The following is a 20,650-nucleotide window of genomic DNA, read 5'->3' as shown; positions in this document are numbered from 1 at the left end:
AGCACTGAATTCCCAGTGTAACCATCACCTGTGCCCCTCTGATGTTTTCCCTTCTGCTCCTCAAGGCACAGCTCCTCGCCCTCACACAGCATTTGCCACGCAGCCTGCAGGATGTGATCCCTCCCGGCTGCCATGAGGTGACATTCTGTCTGAGGGTCAGCGGCTGAGGCCGGTCTGCTTGAGCTTCCGAAGTAACAGCCACAGACACTGAACACACGGTGGGCGACTGGGTTCATGACTGCTTCAGTCAGCACCTTCAATAGGGCAGGCACACTGTGAGCAGTGGTGGCCCCAAAGGCCAGATTTGGCCGTCATGTAGGAAAGATCAGCACAAAGAACAAGGATTTTCAAAGAAAAGGAGCTGATGCCCAAGCAGACAATTTGGTACAGCATAACGTTAGGAAGCATCCCCTAGATAAGGAGGCTCACGGCAGCCAAACGCAGGACAGGTTAGCCCCAAGGAACCCTGCGACTTGGGGCGCTGCGCCCTGACATTGCTTTGGTGCTGCCTGAGGTCAGACAGCACCCAGACCTCTGGGTCCTGCTCCACACTGCCCTGTCACCTTCAGCACTTCCACGCCAATCTAGGTTCGACATATACCTCTCAGAGGGTGCTAAAATAAAGGCTGAGCCTGCCAAAACGGCCGAGGCGGGGTAAGGAGGTGCAAGGGAAAGGCCCACCGGGGAAGCTGCACCCGGGATTGTGGCAGCAGCTCGCAGCCCGACCGGGCTTTAGGCCTACCTCGCTGCCAGAGGGGGGAGCTTCTCACGTCCCGCCGCAGCCAGCACCCATCATTAGCTAATTAGCTCTCAGCGCCCTGGGCTTTGGCAGCGGGCCCCCCAATTTGCTCGGCGAGAGCCCCCCCCAGGCGCCGCCCCTCAGGCCCGGCCCCTGAGGCGGGGCCCGGCCCTGCGGCGGCGGTGGCGGAGCCATGGGGCGGGCGGTGAGCCTGGCGGCCTGCGCCCTCAACCAGTGGGCGCTGGATTTTGAGGGCAACGCGGGGAGGATCCTCAAAAGTGAGCCTTGGGGGCCCCGGGAGGCTCCCCTCTGCCCGGTTTGGGGTCCCGGGGAGGCCGGGCAGGGTTAGGGTCCCGACTCCTGCCTGAGCGCACTCGTTTCTTTTCCAGGTATTGAAATCGCAAAGGGCAGAGGAGCCAGATACAGGCTTGGTCCTGAGCTCGAAATTTGGTAGGAGCGCCGCGGTTATTAGATGATCGGTGTTTAAGAAACGGGGAATAATTAAGTACTGAAAATGGTTAAGAAAACATGTAGTAGTCTAATGTTTAAACTGGCATAAAAAACACGTGGCTGTCAGTGCAAACAGACACATTGCAGATGCAAGCAACGTATTGCAAAACCTGTCTTAAAAACTTACCTTATACCAATATTTGTTGGCTTATTTTAGTGAGATTTCCTCACGCTGTCTGTAGTATTTTGAGTTCTGCCTATGCTCAGGCAGCTTCTTTTGAAAGGAATATCCCAGCAGCACTGAGGAGTTTTAAACTGCCTTTGCTGCTGCTGTGTGCAGCGCTGCGTCTGCACGTTCTGTATGGATCGCGGATACAGCGAGATGCTCCGTGTCTGGAGTAGCTCTGGTCCTACAGTTCTGTTGCTGATAAATTTATTTCTGTATTATTTATATAATTATTTATATAATTTATTTTTTTTTTCTGTGCCTGACAATTTAGTTCTTTTTTATTTCTATTTTTTTTCTTTTTCTACACAGCGGTTATGGCTGCTCAGATCACTATTATGAGTCCGATACGCTCTTGCACTCGTTTCAAGTTCTGGCAAAGCTTTTGGAGTCTCCAGTTACTCAAGATATTATCTGTGATGTGGGAATGTAAGTCTTGCATAACCAGGATTAAGCGCAAACTCTTGAGAATGCAGTCTGTGTTGCATAAACAAATGTTTCTGGATAGTGAGGATTTTGCACCAAACTTCTAAGCACATCTTAGGAGCCATACTACTTCTCATTCTAATTTGCACCAGTAGGATTGTAACGTGCAAGAATTTTTTCTGATGTAATCCTTTCAAAATGCTTTTTTTTTTTTTTTTTCCTTGGGGGGAGGAGGAGTGAGATTCCTGGCGGCTGGGCCCTTCAAGAGAGAAGTAAAATAATTATTTTTTTTCTTGGGAATCTAAATGGCTGGGCCCTACTAACATGGATAAGCTTTTGGGTAAGACCTTGTATTATATGTAAAGCAAAGGGCTTTATAAAGTGACTTGTCTTTCAGGAATGTCATGGCTCATGTACCTTGCTTTAACTGACAGCTGTCTTTACAGGCAATGTACATGTATGTCATAATCATTGAAGCCATTTTAAGTCATGTGCTGTGAGTAAACAGTGATATTTTGTAATTGTAAAACTAAGGTATATGCATACCTGTTCATTGGTATCGAATGCGTAAAGCTACCTTTTCTCTACTTTGAACCAGCGTGGTGGTATCGTAGTCAGCCAATGGCACTGGGGTCTGCTGGTGTTTCTCAGGCATACCAGTAATATCTGGTAATTGTTGATAATATCTCAAACAGACAGAAAAACAAAGACTTTTGTAAACAACTTTTAAAATAAAAACATTAGAAACTACATATATTGTGTGTTTTAATTCCCTTGAGTGATATAATGTAGATTTGTCTTAAAATAGTTTTTGTGTAGTGAAGGAGATTCTGTAGCTTTTTTCTTTTTTCTTCTTTTTTTCAAAAAAAATTCATCTAATGAGGTTGGTTAGCCACTGGTAATTTTTCTTTTTCTTTTTGCAGGCCTGTTATGCACAAAAATGTTCGCTACAATTGTCGAGTGATCTTCTTAAATAAGTAAGTTGTTCTTTACGTGTTTTGCGAGCCAGAACATTAGCATATTGATTCAGAGACCTGTTTGGCCTTCTAGTAAGGTTTTTTAGCACTATGTAAAGGGATGGAGTTGTCTTCCTATCTCTTAAATTTTAAAGAGATGACTTAATGTTTTCCATCATCTGTTTTTCCTTTCTGACCTTGTAGAATCTAAATTTCAACTGTGTCTTGTAAGACTTTTTGAAAAGCCCAGAAAGAAAACTTTTAAGTCTACAAACAGAAATGTTAAAATAAATAAAAAAAATGCATGTTGTTTACTGTACGTCATACTAGAAAAAAATAGTGAGTTGATTTTCATCAATGTTTATATCTAGTCTAATGTGTTTGCACATCAGGTCTTAATTCACCCTTTCTGTTTTGTTTTACTTTACATTTTAAGAAAAATTCTTCTGATTAGACCGAAAATATCACTGGCAAATGCAGGAAACTATAGAGAACTTAGATGGTTTACACCATGGAGCAAAGCAAGGTAGGTTGGCTACTGTTTAACTGCATTTAAGAAACACAGCTTGCCATTTGCAGTTGCAGCAGCAGGATTGAAAAATATTGCAGTACATCAGTTCAACTACAGGGTGCACATCAAAACAAAGTCAGTAGAGCTACGTAATTGCAGCTCATTTAAAAAGCTTATTAAACATAAGCAAACTCTGAATTGCTGAGCTCGCAAGAAAAGTGCAGCTGAATGATCCTGCCACCAGTGAAGCGTTGTTGCTTTCTTTTTGCATGCTTTCTAGCCATATGCAGGTCAGGACTGGAGGAGCGTATATTTATCTGCTTGATTGCATCCTGCTCAATATTAAACAGGAGAACAGTGTAGAACGAATGAGCTCAGCTAGAATTTCATGACTGCAAAGGAAGGATGCTTCCTTATGTACCTTATGAAGCAGCGAAATATGCTTGGTAGACGTCTCTGGTGCTGTTTGCTCATCCTGCAGTCAAAGAATGGTTATAACTTGGTGGTCTTAGTAAAGTACTTCTGAGAGTTTCTGAGAATCTGTCCTCTTAATCCCAGTCAATTCTGGATGAGCTTCAAGTTACATCTGGAGTAGCACTGCAAAAGAGAATCTTTTATTTCAAACTTGACTTACCTGGTGTGTTCTTTATGGGTCTAGTTTATAACCAGAAGGGAGCAAGCATGAAAGTTGTGTACCCCTAACATTCACCACATATTATCATGTAAAATAGAGGTTATTTCCACTGCTGTGTGACCTCTTTAACTCTTGGAAGGGTGACATAATTACTCATACTAATTCACTTTAAGCATTCTTCATGCCTATTTCTCTGCAGAATTTGGGATGTCTCCTTTAAAGTTCTTCTACTGAAGAAGTTCACCTCAGGCTGTAGCCTGAAGACACGCTGTTTTAATACCTGGTTATTCACTGGAAAAAACAGAAGCAAGACTTAAGAAGCCAGAAATAGACAACCCAGTACAGTTATAAAAGCTTAAGCTTTATAAAATTCGTTTTTCATGTTTACCATGAATTTCTGCAGCAAAACAGGTTGTTGTTAGTTTTAATCTTAACATTTACATTTTTTTTACATACACAGTCCTGTACAACTTCAGTGCAATTTCTTTAATCACTGTTAAGAGTTGACACAATGCGGATATTAGAATCAGTTGTTATGCTATGCTTTACATGGCCATGTATTCACAGTTTATAAACCTGCTTTAGGCACGTGGAGGAATATTTTCTACCAAGGATAATTCAGGAAGTGACAGGACAGGTAAGTTTTTAACGCGGTCATTTATTTTTAACTTCACTATCTTCATCACTCAGCAATCTAAATGCAGAGAGTTAGTGTCATGAAACAGTAGAGCACCAAATTCTTCTGTCAGTCATGTTGCAAATTCAGGTGTTTCAATAATAGTTGTCAGACTGAGAACATAATTTAACCTAATTAATGTTATTATTTAGCAGCAAAACATGTAAGGCTTAAATTTGCCTCAGTTGTTTATAGGTACAGTGAGTATTCAGTTCTGTTTTTTTAAGGTTTGTTGGTAACTTTTTGAATTTGATGAAATAGATTCTTCCATTCCATTTAAGTAAGGATTTTTTGTTTTGTTTTGTTTTCTCTCAGGACACTGTTCCCTTTGGGGATGCAGTGCTAGCAACCAAAGATACCTGTCTAGGGACAGAAATTTGTGAAGAGCTCTGGGCGCCAAACAGGTAAAGCAGAAGAAATGGAAAGTAAACTAAAACATACCTTGGACCTGCCTGAAAGAAGTGTTTTTGTAAAGAATCTGCGTGTTATTCTGTGTAGTATATCTTTCAGAAAGTGTCAATAAGCTAAATATGATGAGGAACAAGAAACACATCATGGGAAAGGTTTCAGTACACGGGGCTCATTTTTTTAATGCTTGTCTTCACATAAAAATGTTTCACTGTTATCTGCTATGTGCCTAGTGCATTGCAGTTTTGGAATTTCTGCTGGTAGAATGTGTCAGCTTTGTCCAGAAACTGAGGACTGTATTTACAACAAAAACATTTCAATACAGTTTTCTGTATCTTTCAAGAAGTTGGATAGGTACCACAACAGGTCTGTATATGGTTCAGTTACACTCATGAAAATGACAGGGCAAGTCGTTACCCTATTGGGATTGCATGGACACAAATAAGGAGCTCCCATTTCTTATGCCAGATTCAGAGAATCCAGCTGATTTTCATGATGAAGGCTGTGTTCCCAATGAGAACCCATGCAAGGCTACTGTTCGATATATTCCAGTAGATTGAATAGCTGTAGAGGGAAGTGAGTAATTAGTGACCAGTAATAGACCAATGAGCCTGTGTTTCTATAAAATGTTGATCAGCTGGAGAAACTTGAAGTTCTGAGGATGAAATGGGAGATCTGCTCATTCTGTTGGAAAATACTAAGCGTTAAAAACCTCACATGGCTGAGATACAGAACATCATTTGAAATACTTAGCCATGTTTTAAGGTGTTCCTTTCTTTCAGTGCTTTGTATGAAGCTTAACCTGCTTTGAAAAAGAAGTATTGCTGACTCTCTGGGTCTTGGGAAACATTGGGAGTGGTAGGCACAACGAAGAAGAACTTATTTCAGTTTATTGCTCCTCCTGGTGTAAATATCGAATTGCATTCTTTCCCAAGTGGGAGATAGGTGGAATAAGCCATCCTTTCATGGTTTTATTTGGCATGTAGGCTGAATTTCTGGAGTATCGGTTTTGCCATTAATTATAATCCCATATTATACTATTTACTATGCACGGTCTCAAAAAAATGAGAGTACTAGTAGTTTGTTTGTTTGTTTGTTTGTTTAATTTTCCTGGACAAATAGAGCTTTGTTATAATTAAAAAGCTAGAGCTTAGGTTCTTAGATTGCTTAGACTTTGAGATGTATCGCATCACTTTGAGATGCATCTATTTACCTATTAGTTTAACCCTTCTCTATTTTGTAAACCGTCATCATACAATGCATGAAGACAGTGCAGAAGGAAACAACTAAAGGTCATTAACGGAAAGCAAAGTGTAATGCCCTTAAGTAATAGTTCCTGGTTTTACTTTTAGTTCCTGCTACAATTATAATTGTAGCAGTTATTAGTTCCTGCTACAATTTTAAGTTCTTCCCAATGACAAAGAAGAAACTATTCACAAAGGTGAGACATGAGGATAGGGAGAAGAAAAAAAAAAAGGTTGCATGAAAGCTGTTGTAGTTAACACAAAATGAAGAACTTGTTCCAGATGTCTTCCCAAGTCTTCCAACTCAAGTAATTAATTCCCTTATAACTGCAGGTGTGGTATGTTATAGACAAAAAGATAGTGTGATTTTTTTTCAATTTCTTTCTTCTGGCATTTTAAAAAGAGAAGAACAGTAAAGTCATGTCATATCATAGGGTCTTGGTGTTGCTCTTTCAGACCAAGACTGTCTTGTTTTCTTTCTTTGTGACCCAGACTTCTACAGAATAAAGTAGAAGGCATTTTATTTAGAATACAATTAGCAAAACCCTTCCTGCCCTCTGCAACCACTACTGGTCCTTGACAAGAGTCAAGTGATGCAAGAAAACGTGTTTTTGTGAGCCTTACCTTTGTTTGAGCTAAGACCTAGAGAAAAATGGCAACAACATAAATGTTCTGTGGTGGTGGTGGTTTTAAATGATACCTGCAATATTCCCAGCTGCATGTGATTGCCAGCTCAATGTTTTTCTGCCTGCTGATTTGACAGCCCTCATATTGAAATGGGACTTGATGGTGTGGAAATTTTCACTAATTCTTCAGGGAGTCACCATGTGCTTCGGAAGGCTCATACCCGGGTGGATTTGGTGAATTCTGCTACAGCAAAGGTATGCTTAAGGAAGGAGGGGGTGCTTTTTATTTGGCTCTTTTCCTCTTTTCTTTTCAGGACAGTCTCCTCTTTTGTGACAGGACATAGCATTTTCTTCCCATATGAGCTTAATGGCTTTGACAGACCTTGTTACTTGGGTGTTTTGAGGTGTATTTTTTTTTTATTTTTTATTTTTGGCCTGTGATTACCTTCCCTCTAGCTGCTGGGGTTCTGTACTTTCTTTGGGGAGCCCTGATGTAGGTAATGCTCTAATGTAAAGCATTGTAACTGGCTTCCAGTTCTGTGAACCCAAATGCCAGAGGCTGTTTGGTTGCAGATTAGCTCTGTCTGATCTGTGGAGCAGGAAAGCAGAAGAAATGCTATTTAGTATTTGCTTGGGAATATGGGAGAAACAAATGTATGCGTGTGCACATGTGAGGAGCACTCCAAGAAGGAACTTGGCAGGGGAACTCTTAGTTCTGCACTGGCATGCCAACTATATAATCTTATTTTCCACACACTTCTATAAAGGAGATTCAGAAACAGTTTATTTTCTTCCAGCTCTGGAGGCTTGTTGCAAAAATGCAATTGATATTCTTTATCTTAATCCCATTAAATTGAGAAGATAAAATACTGTACAAATATAGTGGACAGAAAATAGTAGTTATTCAGAGTAACTGACTGCTCTGTAATTGGAAGCATGAAATGTTGAATCTACTGCATACAGAGAAGCAACTAGCTTGAAAGGGCATAGTTGAACGTGCATTATCCATGAAGGACAAACTACCAGTACCCCTGTTTTTTCCCTGTAGTTATCTGTGCCTCAGCGGTGTCCCTCCATGTGCTTTACATACCGAACTGATGGCTCGTTACCAGCATGTAATTCAGTCAGCATAGGGCGATATTTTCCAGGCACAACATTCCAAAAGCTTTTCACAGTTCCTTTTCTGATCTTCGTTCACAAAGCAACATTCTCTTGGAGAAATATCGGGAACTGTCTCAGGAAGGGAAAGTAGAAATCTGTGTTTAAACTAAGCCATTACTTTTCCTGTCATCTTCATACTTAAAATTTATTTTATTTTATTTCATTTTTTTTTTGACATTGAAAATTCTGCCTATTTTAAAGAGAAGCCATCCAAACACAGCTTCTGCCATGATTTTTCTCTTCTGTCAATCTGTCCATGAACGTAGCATTTCAGTTTTGAAATGTAGCCCTCTCCATTTGGGCTAAGGGTATGACTCTTCAAACTAATAACAGGAGATGTGTTTTCCAACAGCAAGAAGGGGATAGAGTTTACTTATGCTATTATTTGTTGTGTGTATAGTGTGTAAAGTACTTTTTCAAGTGAAAAAAAAAAAGAGTCTAAGCCCTAAGTCATTCCCAACTTAGAGAGGGAGTATGAGAAGAACTTGAATAGTGGAAAAAGTTTATTGTTTATAATTGTCAGATACTCCATTCTGAATGTGTTTTTTGTCTGCTTGCTTGTTTTCCTCTCAGAACGGTGGAATATATATTTTAGCTAACCAGAAGGGCTGTGATGGTGATCGTCTGTATTATGACGGCTGTGCCATGATTTCTATGAATGGAGACACGATTGCACAAGGCTCTCAATTTTCACTCGATGATGTGGTAATACATTCAACCTATAGCTAACTGTTAGTTACAGCTGAAGTTAGTAGAGCTGCAGTTATGCTCAAGACTTTTCAGAAAATCTACTGATAGTAGAGACGTAAGTCTACTGATAGTAGAGACGTGAGTCTATGTCTCATAGACTAAAAATACGTTTTTACCATGCCATTCAACAGCATCAGAGGCTTTTCTTCATTAAATTGCCCAGACCTGCCTGATCTGCAGTAGCTCTCCTGCTTTTGCGAGCAAGGAAGAACTGTCACAGTGGAGCAACGTAATAAAAGTATTTGAGAATGTAATCACCATGTTTAGGAGAGACTCTCTTAATTTATATTTATTTATTCAAACAAGTAAGTGTGAAGACTGCACTGTTCTAATTATGACCTGCCTTGGTAAATGAAATGTTGGATAGGTTGACCGTTACTTTAAGAGCCCCCTTTCTCAGTAATTTGTCATCACAGCTGTAGGTTTCATCGTTTTTTGTGCCATGCTCATCTCTTTCCCCAGTACGCTTCTTGACTTTTTCTCTATTTTTTTGCTGCAACTGATGGTGAACTCGTTGTTCCATCTGACAAGTGCTATGTATTTATTGTGGTTTATACAATAAACCTAGAGAACTCAGTGAATTGAGTCAGCTGTTCTCATTTTGTAATGTAAGTAATTTTACTGAGACAGGGACAAACTTGTAAAGCGAGCATAAAGATCTGTATTGGAAAAAGTTTTGCATGAGTTTTTCTTCCCTAGGACTTTTTTTTTTGAGTCCAGTCATGTCAAGCATTTTTTTATCAGTTTGTGTGGCATCAAGTCTAATGCTGAGAGCCTTTCCACAGGAGGTGCTTGTTGCCACACTGGACTTGGAGGATGTTCGAAGTTACAGAGCAGAGATTTCATCTCGTAATTTAGCGGTAAGAACTCTTTACACTGATTGATTGTAAACTCTGCCAAGTTTGAATAGTTACTGAATTTAAAAGCTATTTGCATGTGTTGATTTTTACAGTGTTCTACAGATCTGCTGTTGTATGGGCTTATGCTTAATTAAAATTTATGTCTGCCAACTCTTCTGTATTTTTGCATAGGCAAGTAAGGTGAATCCCTATCCTAGGATAAAAGTGAATTTTGCTCTGTCATGTTCTGACGATGCAGCTGTGCCTGTTTGTATGCCAATCCAGTGGAGACATCATAGTCCTGAGGAGGAGATCTGGTAAGCACAATTTGAACCTATTACATGATAAAAAGTTTAAAACTAATGGAGATAACTGCAATTTCTTTATATTTAAGTAAAGACAGTATCTCATTGGGAGAGTTGTAAATTGACTTACTCAGGTCTCATCCCATAACACTCTCGAATTGAGCATTTTCTGTGATTTCAGCCTTGGTCCTGCATGTTGGCTTTGGGACTACTTAAGGCGCAGCAAACAGGTAAGAATTTTATTTTTTTTTTGTTCTTTCTCATAGCATATACACCTTCTTCTGTGGTACAGGGACAGCACAGATTGCTGTCTTGTGCTGCTGCTAATGCAGGGTGATATCGCTAGTCCATGGTGCAAGGTTAGATCTCACTGGTAGCTCATTTGGACTTGAAACGTGTATTCTGTGACTTTAGTATGCTCTGCAGACCTTTTCCTTCAGAGTCATGCTTTCTTTGAAAGCAAGTCAAACGTACCTCATTAAAGGGGATTTCTTTTGCTTTGGAACACTATTTTTCAGTCAGAAAAACATTTTTAATGGCATAGGGGGATGTTTAAAATAAGCAGAGTGACAAGAACTAGTAGTTCGGTTCAACAGTGAATTACGTATGAAAACTTTGGTCCTATTTGTGAGATCTTCTGTATTGCTAGAATATAAAGACAGCCTGGTAGTTTTTATATCCAAAAAGTTTACATTGACTCCTTGTTTGAATTTTTCCAGTTGGTAAGAGTTTAGGGGGGGTTGCTAGATCTGTGGGATTTTGTTGCTGTTTTTTGTTTTCCTGTAGAACATAACAGATTGATGCATATGTAATTTACTAGAGTGTGTTTCTGAATGGTAAAATACAGATTTTTCTGACTTTGTATTGTTGAATTTCTTCCTCACTTTGTTTTCAAGGCGGGATTTCTTCTGCCTCTTAGTGGTGGAATTGACAGCTCTGCTACAGCTTGCATAGTATACTCCATGTGTCACCAGGTTTGCCTGGCAGTCAAGAATGGAAGTAAGTAGATATACATGTCTGGCTAGCCATATTTATTAATGATTAAGGACAAGTTAGTATTAGCTAGGTGCAATGGATGCAAGGGTTCATTAATAGTAGACTTTTGCCCAGTTGCATCTCAGAAATTCCAGCAGAAACACAGGTTCGGATTTCAGGTTCTTTGAATTGGCTTAATAGCTTTCATTCTGGGTTTAAGAACTGGATGTGAAACTCAGACCAGTTTCTATCTAGACTATTGTTCAAGATGTTGGCCGATGTAGTTTTGGGATTTCCTTTTATTATGAGAATTCTTTCCTCGGTTAAGCTCAGCACTGCAGAACACGGTTGGGCATGGGTCAAGCCCTTTGTATACATGGAATCATGTTTCTGTGGAGCTTCTTTGAGGCACAGAACAAAGAGAATTAGTATTTCCTTGTTCAAAATTAGGAGCAAAACCAGCATTTCTTTTTTAATATATGAAAACATGTTTGGAGAGTTAGATGATGAAGTTATCTTACTTGTGAGGGTCAGTGTAAAGCTTAATTGGAATACAAGAAACATAAAAAGATATTTGCATACCCTGGACAGTAGGAGCACAACAATTTTTACTCATTTTATTTTTTTTCCTGTGTCGTCAGATGCAGAGGTGCTGGCTGATACACGCAAGATTGTGCATGATGAGACCTATGTCCCTGAGGATCCTCGAGAATTTTGCAAGCGTGTCTTTACCACTTGCTACATGGCTAGTGAGAACTCCTCCCAGGACACTTGCAACAGGGCTAAACTTCTGGCTGAGCAAATAGGCAGGTAGAGATTGGGAAGAAATAGGAAAAAAAAAAATTCATGTTCTGGAAAAGACTTGCATATAAAGCTTTCAAACTCTAAAATAGCAAAAATAGGAGAGGAATACTAAGTGTGCTAAGAAGGATATTATTACAGATATTTAAGTGTGTAAATGCAAGGCATGCTTGGAATCATTTGGTGAAGGACATAAAAATTTGGAAACAGACTCTGGAAAATGTTATGTTTTCTTAAGGTTCTTCATACCAGATCTGAGTTTGTGGCAGCCTTAAAACATCATTTTATGGATGTGTGTATTTGTTTTAAGAACTTTTTAATGCTTTTTATGTATGTAGTCAGACTGTGCTAGCTGAGTCACTTCTGCTTGAATTCTTGTCAGCTATCACATCAACCTGAACATAGATGCGGCTGTGAAAGCTATTGTGGGGATTTTCAGTGTGGTGACAGGTCGAACTCCATGTTTCTCTGTCTATGGAGGGAGCAGCAGAGAAAATCTGGCACTCCAGAACGTGCAGGTGTGTTTCACGTAGGCTGAATCAGGTCAGACCCTTTGTTTAATATAGTACAAAATGGCAAAGTAGTACTGGGGCCCTTCCTTTCAATTCTCGTGAAGACCTGAACTCATCATGGTGCGTTCCTGAAGATTTATAGGTTTCCACTAACTGATTGTCTGCAGCAGAAATCTACAATCCCATATAACTTGGGAGATAAGATAATGGTTGGTTGTGATTCTTAAAACTTCATGGGGTAGTCAGGAAGAAATAGTACGTGCCTGTATCCCATCTAGAGCATTAGTCCAGATCTTGTTTAGAAAAGCAGCAGAAAGTTGCCAAGTAAGGAAAATGAGCAGCAAAGTATTTTAATAGATGAGTCTTGAATTAGTAGGATTGAGGCAGGGCAAGACTTGAAAACTTTACTGATACATTCTAGACTTAACTCTGGTTAACGGTACCAGCCTGTAATAGGCACTGTGTGAGATGTCAGGCTTACCTATTACAATTCCTGGACCTTCTCAGTTTTAGAAGGTAGATGATGAGAATGTGCTTAAACAGCTTATAAGTGGCTTATAAAATTGTAGCTCAAATACAAATTTCTACTTAAACTTTTTCATTGCGACAGAACACATTGGTGCTGTACTTGGACACTGCTGCTATACATATTATGATCACAGAAATCATAGCTGTCAAGTGATTTCCAAATACCTCTTCTAGTCCCTGGCTCCAGATGTACATTTCATTGTCTTGATAGTTTTCTTTTTGGCCGGTTCTTAAAAGCTTCCACTCTAAGCAGCCAGTCTGCTTTAACACTGGCTAGAAGTTGATTATCTTGTTTGATGTTTTAATTTTTTTTTAGCTAAGGACATGGTCTTTCTTCCCCTGTTACTACTAGGTAACTCCATCGGTCTTCTCAGGAAGCAAACATTACATCTTTTATCATTTTTTTGGCAATGGCATAGGCTTGGTGACAAAATAATGTGGTGATTCACTTAACATCACACACAGTTGTAGCTAGAGCTGGAGGTTGAATTTATATCTTTGTTCAGTATTTTTACCTTCCTTGGAAAATGTGAGTTTTGGAGTGGGGACAGAAACAGAACTTCTTAGAAATTTTGTATAATTAAATGTAGTTAGTATAATACTCTATAAAAAGGTGTGTTAGATGGTTTATCTGCATATTTCATCCCTCTTGGATGCTTATCAGTGCTTGCAGGAATCCCAATTACTCCCCATTCTACAATTCAGAGTAAAATTAACTTGCCCAGTCACATCTGTGGCATTATCCAACACTGGACCTAGCTTTCCCAAGTGCATGTTCAGCATCCCCTCCATAAGACAGTCCTTGCAGCAATAATCAGGCCTCACATTTTGTTCTTTATGGGTTTGTTTAGAGAATTGTTAATTAGATGTGATTGGATAGAGATTACTTTGCTTTGTTAATTTATTTTTTTCATTTTGCTTTGTAGGCTCGAGTAAGAATGGTCCTTTCCTACCTGTTTGCTCAGCTGATGCTTTGGACTCGTGGGATGCCAGGGGGACTTCTGGTGCTAGGATCAGCCAATGTGGATGAAAGGTTGGTAAAAATTATAAGTCTAGGCAGGTGAACTGGGAACAGGTCAGTGCAGTTCTTTAGCTCTACCAATCCCAGTGTATACTGTTACCTCAGAAGAGGTAAAAAGCTGAGAGTACACAGATAGCAGTGAAATGAATGATAATAGTTGAATCAACCTGAATGGCAAAACTGTGTATTTTTCAGTTTACAACCAAACTATTTTTGTATTTTTCCAATGAACTACTATTACTTCCTCAGCAGGTCTGTTATTTGTTATATTTTCAATTCATCAATTTGGAATTAAGTTGTGAACTTTGAATTGAAAAATTGATTTCAAAAATCTGGAGTACTGGCTCTTGGAAGATAAAGATCCTGGGACTGATAACGTCAAAAGTTTGGAGAGTAGCGTGTGTTGATTCTAAGAGTTTGGGTTATTATTATTATTATTATGAATGGTCAGGACAGTATTTTATTTTATTTTATTTTTCACCAAATATATTACCTTAGTGTGAGTAGCAGTGCTTCATAACTGTTCAAAATACCATCTTCCTTCTCCTGTCAATTTCATGGCTTTAGGATAGTTCTGGTTCGTCTGAACACCAGTTTGTCCTTTATGTATAAATATGCTAACAGTATGCAGTCTGTTTGCCCCTGTCTTCATACCACATATGCAACCTATCTAATATAAACTGTTGTATAGTATACTAATGTTTCATTCTTACATGTTACATAAAATTTATTCTCTTGCTCAGTCTCCGAGGCTACTTAACAAAGTATGATTGTTCAAGTGCTGATATAAATCCAATTGGTGGAATCAGCAAGACTGATTTGAAGAACTTCATACAATACTGTATTGAAAACTTTCAGCTCACAGCCCTCAGAAGGTGAGTAGTGAAGCAGTGATGTTTTGGTGTCTATACTGCATATCGTGGATTTTTTTTTAATTTATTTTTTTTTTACTAACAGAGCTAAGTTGCAGTAATTTTGCAAATGCTAATAAAAGGTTTCTGCCCATCCCTGGTTTTAGATTATGGTGTGTACTTACACAAGACCAAACTAAGCGACTGGGAGCTACAAGTCTTAGGAGTTACTGTATGCAAGCATTTGTGTTGTTTAAAACCACTGAGGAAACTGAACATATGTTTTATGTTTTTGGTATAAGAATTGCTTTATAAACCTGGAACAGCTTGCAAGTACTACTTCTTAGGGCTATCTAGTCAGCTGCTTATGCCCTGAAAGAAATTTGAATAAAGCATGTGATTTTTCAGAAACGAGACAGTCTTGTAGTGATGAGACTGGGTAGAATTTACTTTTCTTCTTCTTACAGTATCATGGCAGCTCCACCTACTGCGGAGTTAGAGCCCCTGGTGGATGGACAAGTGTCTCAAACTGATGAGGTAATGGGCAGTGACTTTAAAATGCTCTGGTAAGCCTTATCTCCACCCTTGGTTTTTGTCCAAAAAATATTGTTTGCTGTTCTACGTATCTATGTGTATCAAGGAGTGTATCAGAAAATGTCTTTAAGACATTGACCAGGCACTAACTAGTATCTTGCACTAGCGTTATCTGTGTTGACAGCAGTCTACCAAAGAGCAAGTCTAAGGTGTGTTTGTTTTTGTTTTGTTTGGTTGTTTTTTAAATCATTCTATATTTAGGACACTTAGAAGTATGTGTGTTCTGAAATTTTCCAAAATTTTGTTTATTTTATAGTTTCTTAATATCAAAAGAGAAAAGGTTGCTTATTTAGAATTTCATGTCTTTCCCCATTTTGATACATCGTATGGATATATACTCTATTGAATGTATCTAGAATATAAAATGAACAGGTCTTTCTCTGGAAAGGAATGCTTTCACTAGCCAAATAAAATATATTCCTTTTAAGAATTTCAAATGTCCCATTTCAGAGAGATCCCAGTTATTTTCTTCCGTGTGTAATATTGCTCTTCTCTTGGTCTTTTTGATCATTGGCAATTTAATTTTGGTATTTCTTTTATTAAACTGGGTTATTGTAATTGGTCATGAAACTATTATATGTAACTTGCATGGTTGAGATCTTCTGTGGCTTCCTGTGTGTGATTTCAGGCAGATATGGGGATGACGTATGCAGAACTCTCCATCTATGGCAAATTGAGAAAGATTGCAAAAGCTGGACCGTACAGTATGTTTTGTAAGCTGATTAATATGTGGAAGGAAGTTTGTACTCCGAGAGAGGTAATGCACAAAATAAAAACCAAATTGTTTAATGTCTTTGCCAATGTAGAGTGTGTTTAGAGAATGTTCAAGTAGAGTTCCTCTTACCTGAAGGGGTGGTTTAATTACTCTCCTGTGTTTAGAGATATTTCACAGTTGCAACAGATTACACTGGAAAAGCTGGTGTGGCTTTCCTAAATTAATGTAGTTTGTTGTTTGTGTTAGAAATTGTTAGAACAGTAATTGGGTAATTTGAAAACAATTACTTCAGAATGGTACCTTCAGGGGAAAATTATTCCCTGAAAAATATGTGGCTAACTGTTCTTGAAGCCTTGCTTTGAAAGATTATCTACTTTGCTGTCATTAGGTTCTTATGTTTCTTGGCATAAAGGAAAATGCTCAGATTGTTACCTGAATCACAGAGGCTAGTGCTTACTGTTAGGTTTCTTAAGAGGCACTTCGCTATCGGTAAATGTTAGGGACAGAGACCAAGGTAGTGTCTGAAATAACTCTTGTAATAGAGTCATCCAGAGTGATTCCTACTGATAGTGGTAGGTAATTTATGTGCGTGTTAATGGTGAGAAATGGGTGCGTAAAGCCAGAACTCAGAGTCTCCAGAATACTGTTCTCATGTAAGATGTTAAATACTAAGAAGCTTTAGCTGACTGAAAGCTATATTCTTTTGTACACCAGGTGGCATCAAAGGTTAAGCATTTCTTCAGGATGTACTCGGTGAACAGACATAAAATGACCACCCTCACTCCTTCCTACCATGCTGAAAACTACAGTCCAGATGACAACCGATTTGATTTGAGGCCTTTCCTTTATAACACCAGCTGGTCCTGGCAATTTAGGTGTATAGATAAACAGGTAAATGTCCTCTGCCTCATATGGTTTTATATGCAAAGCTCTCAAAGGGACAAGCACGGTTCCAGTGAATCTCCAGCAGAGACAACTAACACTTAGGATAACAGAAATCTCTTTGTTCTTTTCACATAATTGTCTGGTTTTAGATGTTTTTTTTCTCCCATTGTTTAGTATACTTGCCATACTGCTAGGAAGGCAGGAGGAGAGGAACAAAAAGACAAACTTGTGTATGAAGGCTAGAAACTTTTATGTTATGCTTATACTCATGAAGTCCTGTGGCAGAAAGCAAGCTTATGTATTTTGGTTTCAGTTCAGGACCTGTCTGAAGGGATCTGTTTAATTGCAGGATTAAGACAACCTGGATGTGTGTGGGGAAAAAACAGTAAGAGGCAGCAATTCATTGTAAATCCCACCTGCTTCTACAACAATACCTCCTTTGAACCTTTAAGTCAGTTAACTCACTAATACGTTTGCTAAAATGCTGCAGAAGTACAGTGCTTAGTTTGAGCACTGCAAGGTGTGGAGGGGCTCAAGCAGCTATTGTAGCTGTTTATCTCTGGCAAAGAGAGAAGCTGTATCTGCTTATCTCTTTGTAGTTTTCAGTCACACCTCTGATGTAGTTGTAATGCATTTATTTTATGGCAAAAGTGTTGGGCTGAAGAATTTTAGCACCTTGAAGTTTTCCCTGCCAGAGATTTTGCACCTCCGTTGCTTTTAATAACATGTTTATATATGTAATAAAATATTAATTACCTCGTCTGTGAAATGCCAGACATGCTGTAATAGCATTTTACTACCTTGAAACCTAGGATAAAAGCTACCATGTGGAGCATTCTTGTAGGTCTGTACATTTCTTTCTATAATTCTGGAGTCTTTCCCACTGGAGTTCAGGAAAAAGTTCTTTTGGCCTTAGTGGGAGTTGAGTAAAATATTTTTGAATGGTCTGGACCAACCTGTAATTATTTAATGTTTACAGAAATGTGATTAAGGTATTCTAATGATTCAGGATACTGCTACAGTCTTTAGCTCGATTTGTATGTAGTAGCAGTTTTGCCTGCAAGAGTATTAGCCATTGCAATTTATTCTTGAAAATTAGGAGTCAAGTTTGGGGAATAATCTGTTGTCTGGGCAGCAGTATTTCAGAAGTAACTTGAACTGATAACTCATTATTATGAATAGCCTTTTGTAAGGCTGGAAAATAATGACTTGCCGTAATGAGTCAAATCTGTACTACTAAAGAAAGGGAATACTGTCAGAGTTTCCACTTACTATGCATATTCAGCACAACTGTACTTCTGAAGAGAATTGCTCCAGGACAATGCCTCGCTGGTAATTGTGCTTAATCTGCACTTCAGGTGTTTGGCTTTTTTGTATGTTTGTATAGTAGCAAGACTGTGAAAATATGACAAACTCTAAATGATGTAGTTCTGCCAGGAAATATCTGTATTTAGGCAATGCCAGGTTTTCCTGTAAGAGTCATTCTAGTGCATGTGCTCATTTGTGAATGGAAGCTGGTTTGAACGCTAACACCAGAGAAATCAGTTGGATACCTGTGTTTCATACAGTAATCAAGCCAATTCAGTCATTCGCTCTATTTAAAGTGCAAAATTCCCTCTGTATTTGTTGTAGGAGGAACAGTGGAAAGACGAGGTTTAGATGGCAGTGATTGCTGGGAATTACCAGATGGGCCCTTGGAGTCCTAATGCCAGTCAGCTCTACCCAGGTGAAGGGTCCACCTGGGTGAGGAAATTTCTAGCAGTTTAGATCAACCCTTGGAGCTGCAGTGGCACTGTCTGTAGTTTCTGGTATCAAATTATGGCTGGGTAAAGGTTGTGTGGCCAGAGCATGTACTTCAACAATTTCTAACAGTCAAAATAGTCATTGAGGTTTTAATAGCTGGCAAAATTTGACCAAACAGTGACATAGCTCAGAAGGAAGCTGACACAACCATCCCCAAAGATTGGCTATCTGCAATCTGTCTTCTGTTTTTTCTCAGTGCTTCTTGGTCATACTACAAGAATAGAAGATTTGGTCAATCCAAAATGTCTCCGAGCTTGAGTGTGACCTTTTCACAACCAGCAGCCGATGTTGAGGGAAGAACATAAGAAAAATGTATTTATAGTATAATTTCCCACCCCTGTATCTCTCCATAGATTTTGGGAACACAAAACTCAGCTTTCCAGAGCCGAAGAAAACATGCAGACTATCATGTTTAATTGTTGCTGTTGTGCTATCCCCCCTGAGCTTGTGGAATCCTTTCTGAAACTATATTGTTAATCTTAACAGTAGCCTAGCCAAACATAATGTGATTTCTTAAGTCTTAGGAACAGTGAAGGTCAGTCTTAGAAGGATGTGTGCGTGTGCATGAGAAGCATTTTCTTGTGTTTATTTTTTCCCAGTTTTTGTTGAGGGCAGGGTTCCAGCTTATGGCCTGATCTGGTGTGACAGCTGTCACTGAAAGGGAAAGTCTTGCTTCCCTTTCTATTTATCCAACCTTCTCCTGAGGTGGCTTGGGTGCTTGTCTTACTGCTTTGTCAGCCAATGAAGAAAACTAGGAACCGATTGGAGCGAGCAGCTGGGGGCTGTTGAGAGGTTGGGTTGGATGGAAGAAAGTTTGGCTTTCTCTTTTGACTGCAACTAACAGAGCCTGTTCTGCTGTGTTGTCCCTTGGAGTGTATCCCACTGTCAATTCCTGATAAATCTGGGCTCTACACTGACTTGTGATGGAAGCCAGAAAACACAGGAGATGTTAAATGCAACTTAATTTTACTAGTGAATCTTGTTTCTTTTTAACTTACAGGTGTCTGATCTGGAAAAAAAGGAAGAAACTTCTGTAGTCAAAGATGTCGAAGACTGATTTGTTCTCTTGTTCAATGCTGGTAATTAATTTGGTAAATGATGTTCAAAACTAGGGTATACTGTGATGAGTAGAGATGACCCAAATAATAGCTGAAATTACCACTGTAAATGGTATTTATAATCAAGTCCTTTTTTTTTTTCCTTTTTTTTTTTTTTTTTGATTATCTCTGGTTTATTCCCAGTATACTTGAATGCTACTTTGGCTAAAGAATCATTCATTAAGGATTTTCAGTAGCTACTTCAATTGATTGAAAATATTTGGATAAGCCCATCAAATAGAAATGCACGGCAGTCTTGTGAAAGTGTATACACATACAAATATTAAGTTTGGTTCTAATGACTTGGGTCTGATTTTTAGCAACATTCAAATGAAAGAACAAAACATGACAGTTCTGGCATGTGCTGTTGGGGGGGATCATTTCACTTTTCAATAAACTAGTAATTTTATAGTAATAATTTACTCAGGTCTTATTTTACATGGCTTTTATGTATCTAGCATTAGCTATGTAGACTGGTCCAGTGTTTGAACAACTGTGTAAGGATTAATTGAGCAAGGTATCAGAGGCATGTCCAACTTGAAGCATATTGGTCATGTCCTTTTTAATGGCATCCAAACTAGCTCAACTTTTTGTTTTGCATTTACTTGCTTGTAACTAGTGGCAATTCATTTCAAAATCTCTGATTTAATTTCCTCAGAGAGGAGTAATACCTACTTCGCACAAACGTTCAAGGACTGTTTTAATGGCTACCATTCTTTTTCAGCTGGACTTCAAGGCTTTTGAATAAAGTTGTCATGGTGTCAGACATTTTTGATGTGTAAGAGTAACTCAATTTACCTGAAATAAAAAATATTTTCTGGCTCATGGTATGTTGAAAAGAAAACACAAGTTTGGTATCCACGCTACTGCTATTCCTACTTGTTTAGGTGCTGACTGGCCACGAACTGAGTGAAGTC

The 20,650-nt window shown here is 38.9% G+C and overlaps 1 protein-coding gene across 2 annotated transcripts; it reads left to right on the top strand.

The window, feature by feature from the left end:
* Positions 1-851: 851 nt before the first annotated feature.
* NADSYN1 (NAD synthetase 1) lies at positions 852-20,563 on the top strand. Of its 2 annotated transcripts, XM_035327634.1 has the most exons (21): positions 852-1,017; positions 1,129-1,189; positions 1,728-1,844; positions 2,765-2,818; positions 3,234-3,323; positions 4,528-4,579; positions 4,934-5,022; positions 7,034-7,151; positions 8,631-8,762; positions 9,593-9,667; positions 9,839-9,963; positions 10,133-10,181; positions 10,848-10,950; positions 11,568-11,736; positions 12,110-12,245; positions 13,694-13,800; positions 14,532-14,663; positions 15,107-15,176; positions 15,862-15,990; positions 16,663-16,839; positions 19,637-20,563. In XM_035327634.1, exons 1-21 carry the CDS (start codon positions 933-935, stop codon positions 19,691-19,693), a joined length of 2,127 nt encoding a protein of 708 aa, XP_035183525.1. In that variant the 5' UTR covers positions 852-932; the 3' UTR covers positions 19,694-20,563. The 2 variants fall into 2 exon arrangements, 1 of the variants encoding a protein (XP_035183525.1); XR_004751260.1 differs by lacking the exon at positions 19,637-20,563 and having other exon boundaries at positions 15,107-15,205; positions 16,663-16,799.
* The last annotated feature ends 87 nt before the right edge of the window (positions 20,564-20,650 follow it).

Source organism: Oxyura jamaicensis, chromosome 5 (genome assembly GCF_011077185.1).
Source record: "Oxyura jamaicensis isolate SHBP4307 breed ruddy duck chromosome 5, BPBGC_Ojam_1.0, whole genome shotgun sequence".
Classification (NCBI taxonomy): Eukaryota; Metazoa; Chordata; class Aves; order Anseriformes; family Anatidae; genus Oxyura; species Oxyura jamaicensis.
This window is presented reverse-complemented; position numbering and strand designations above follow the sequence as displayed.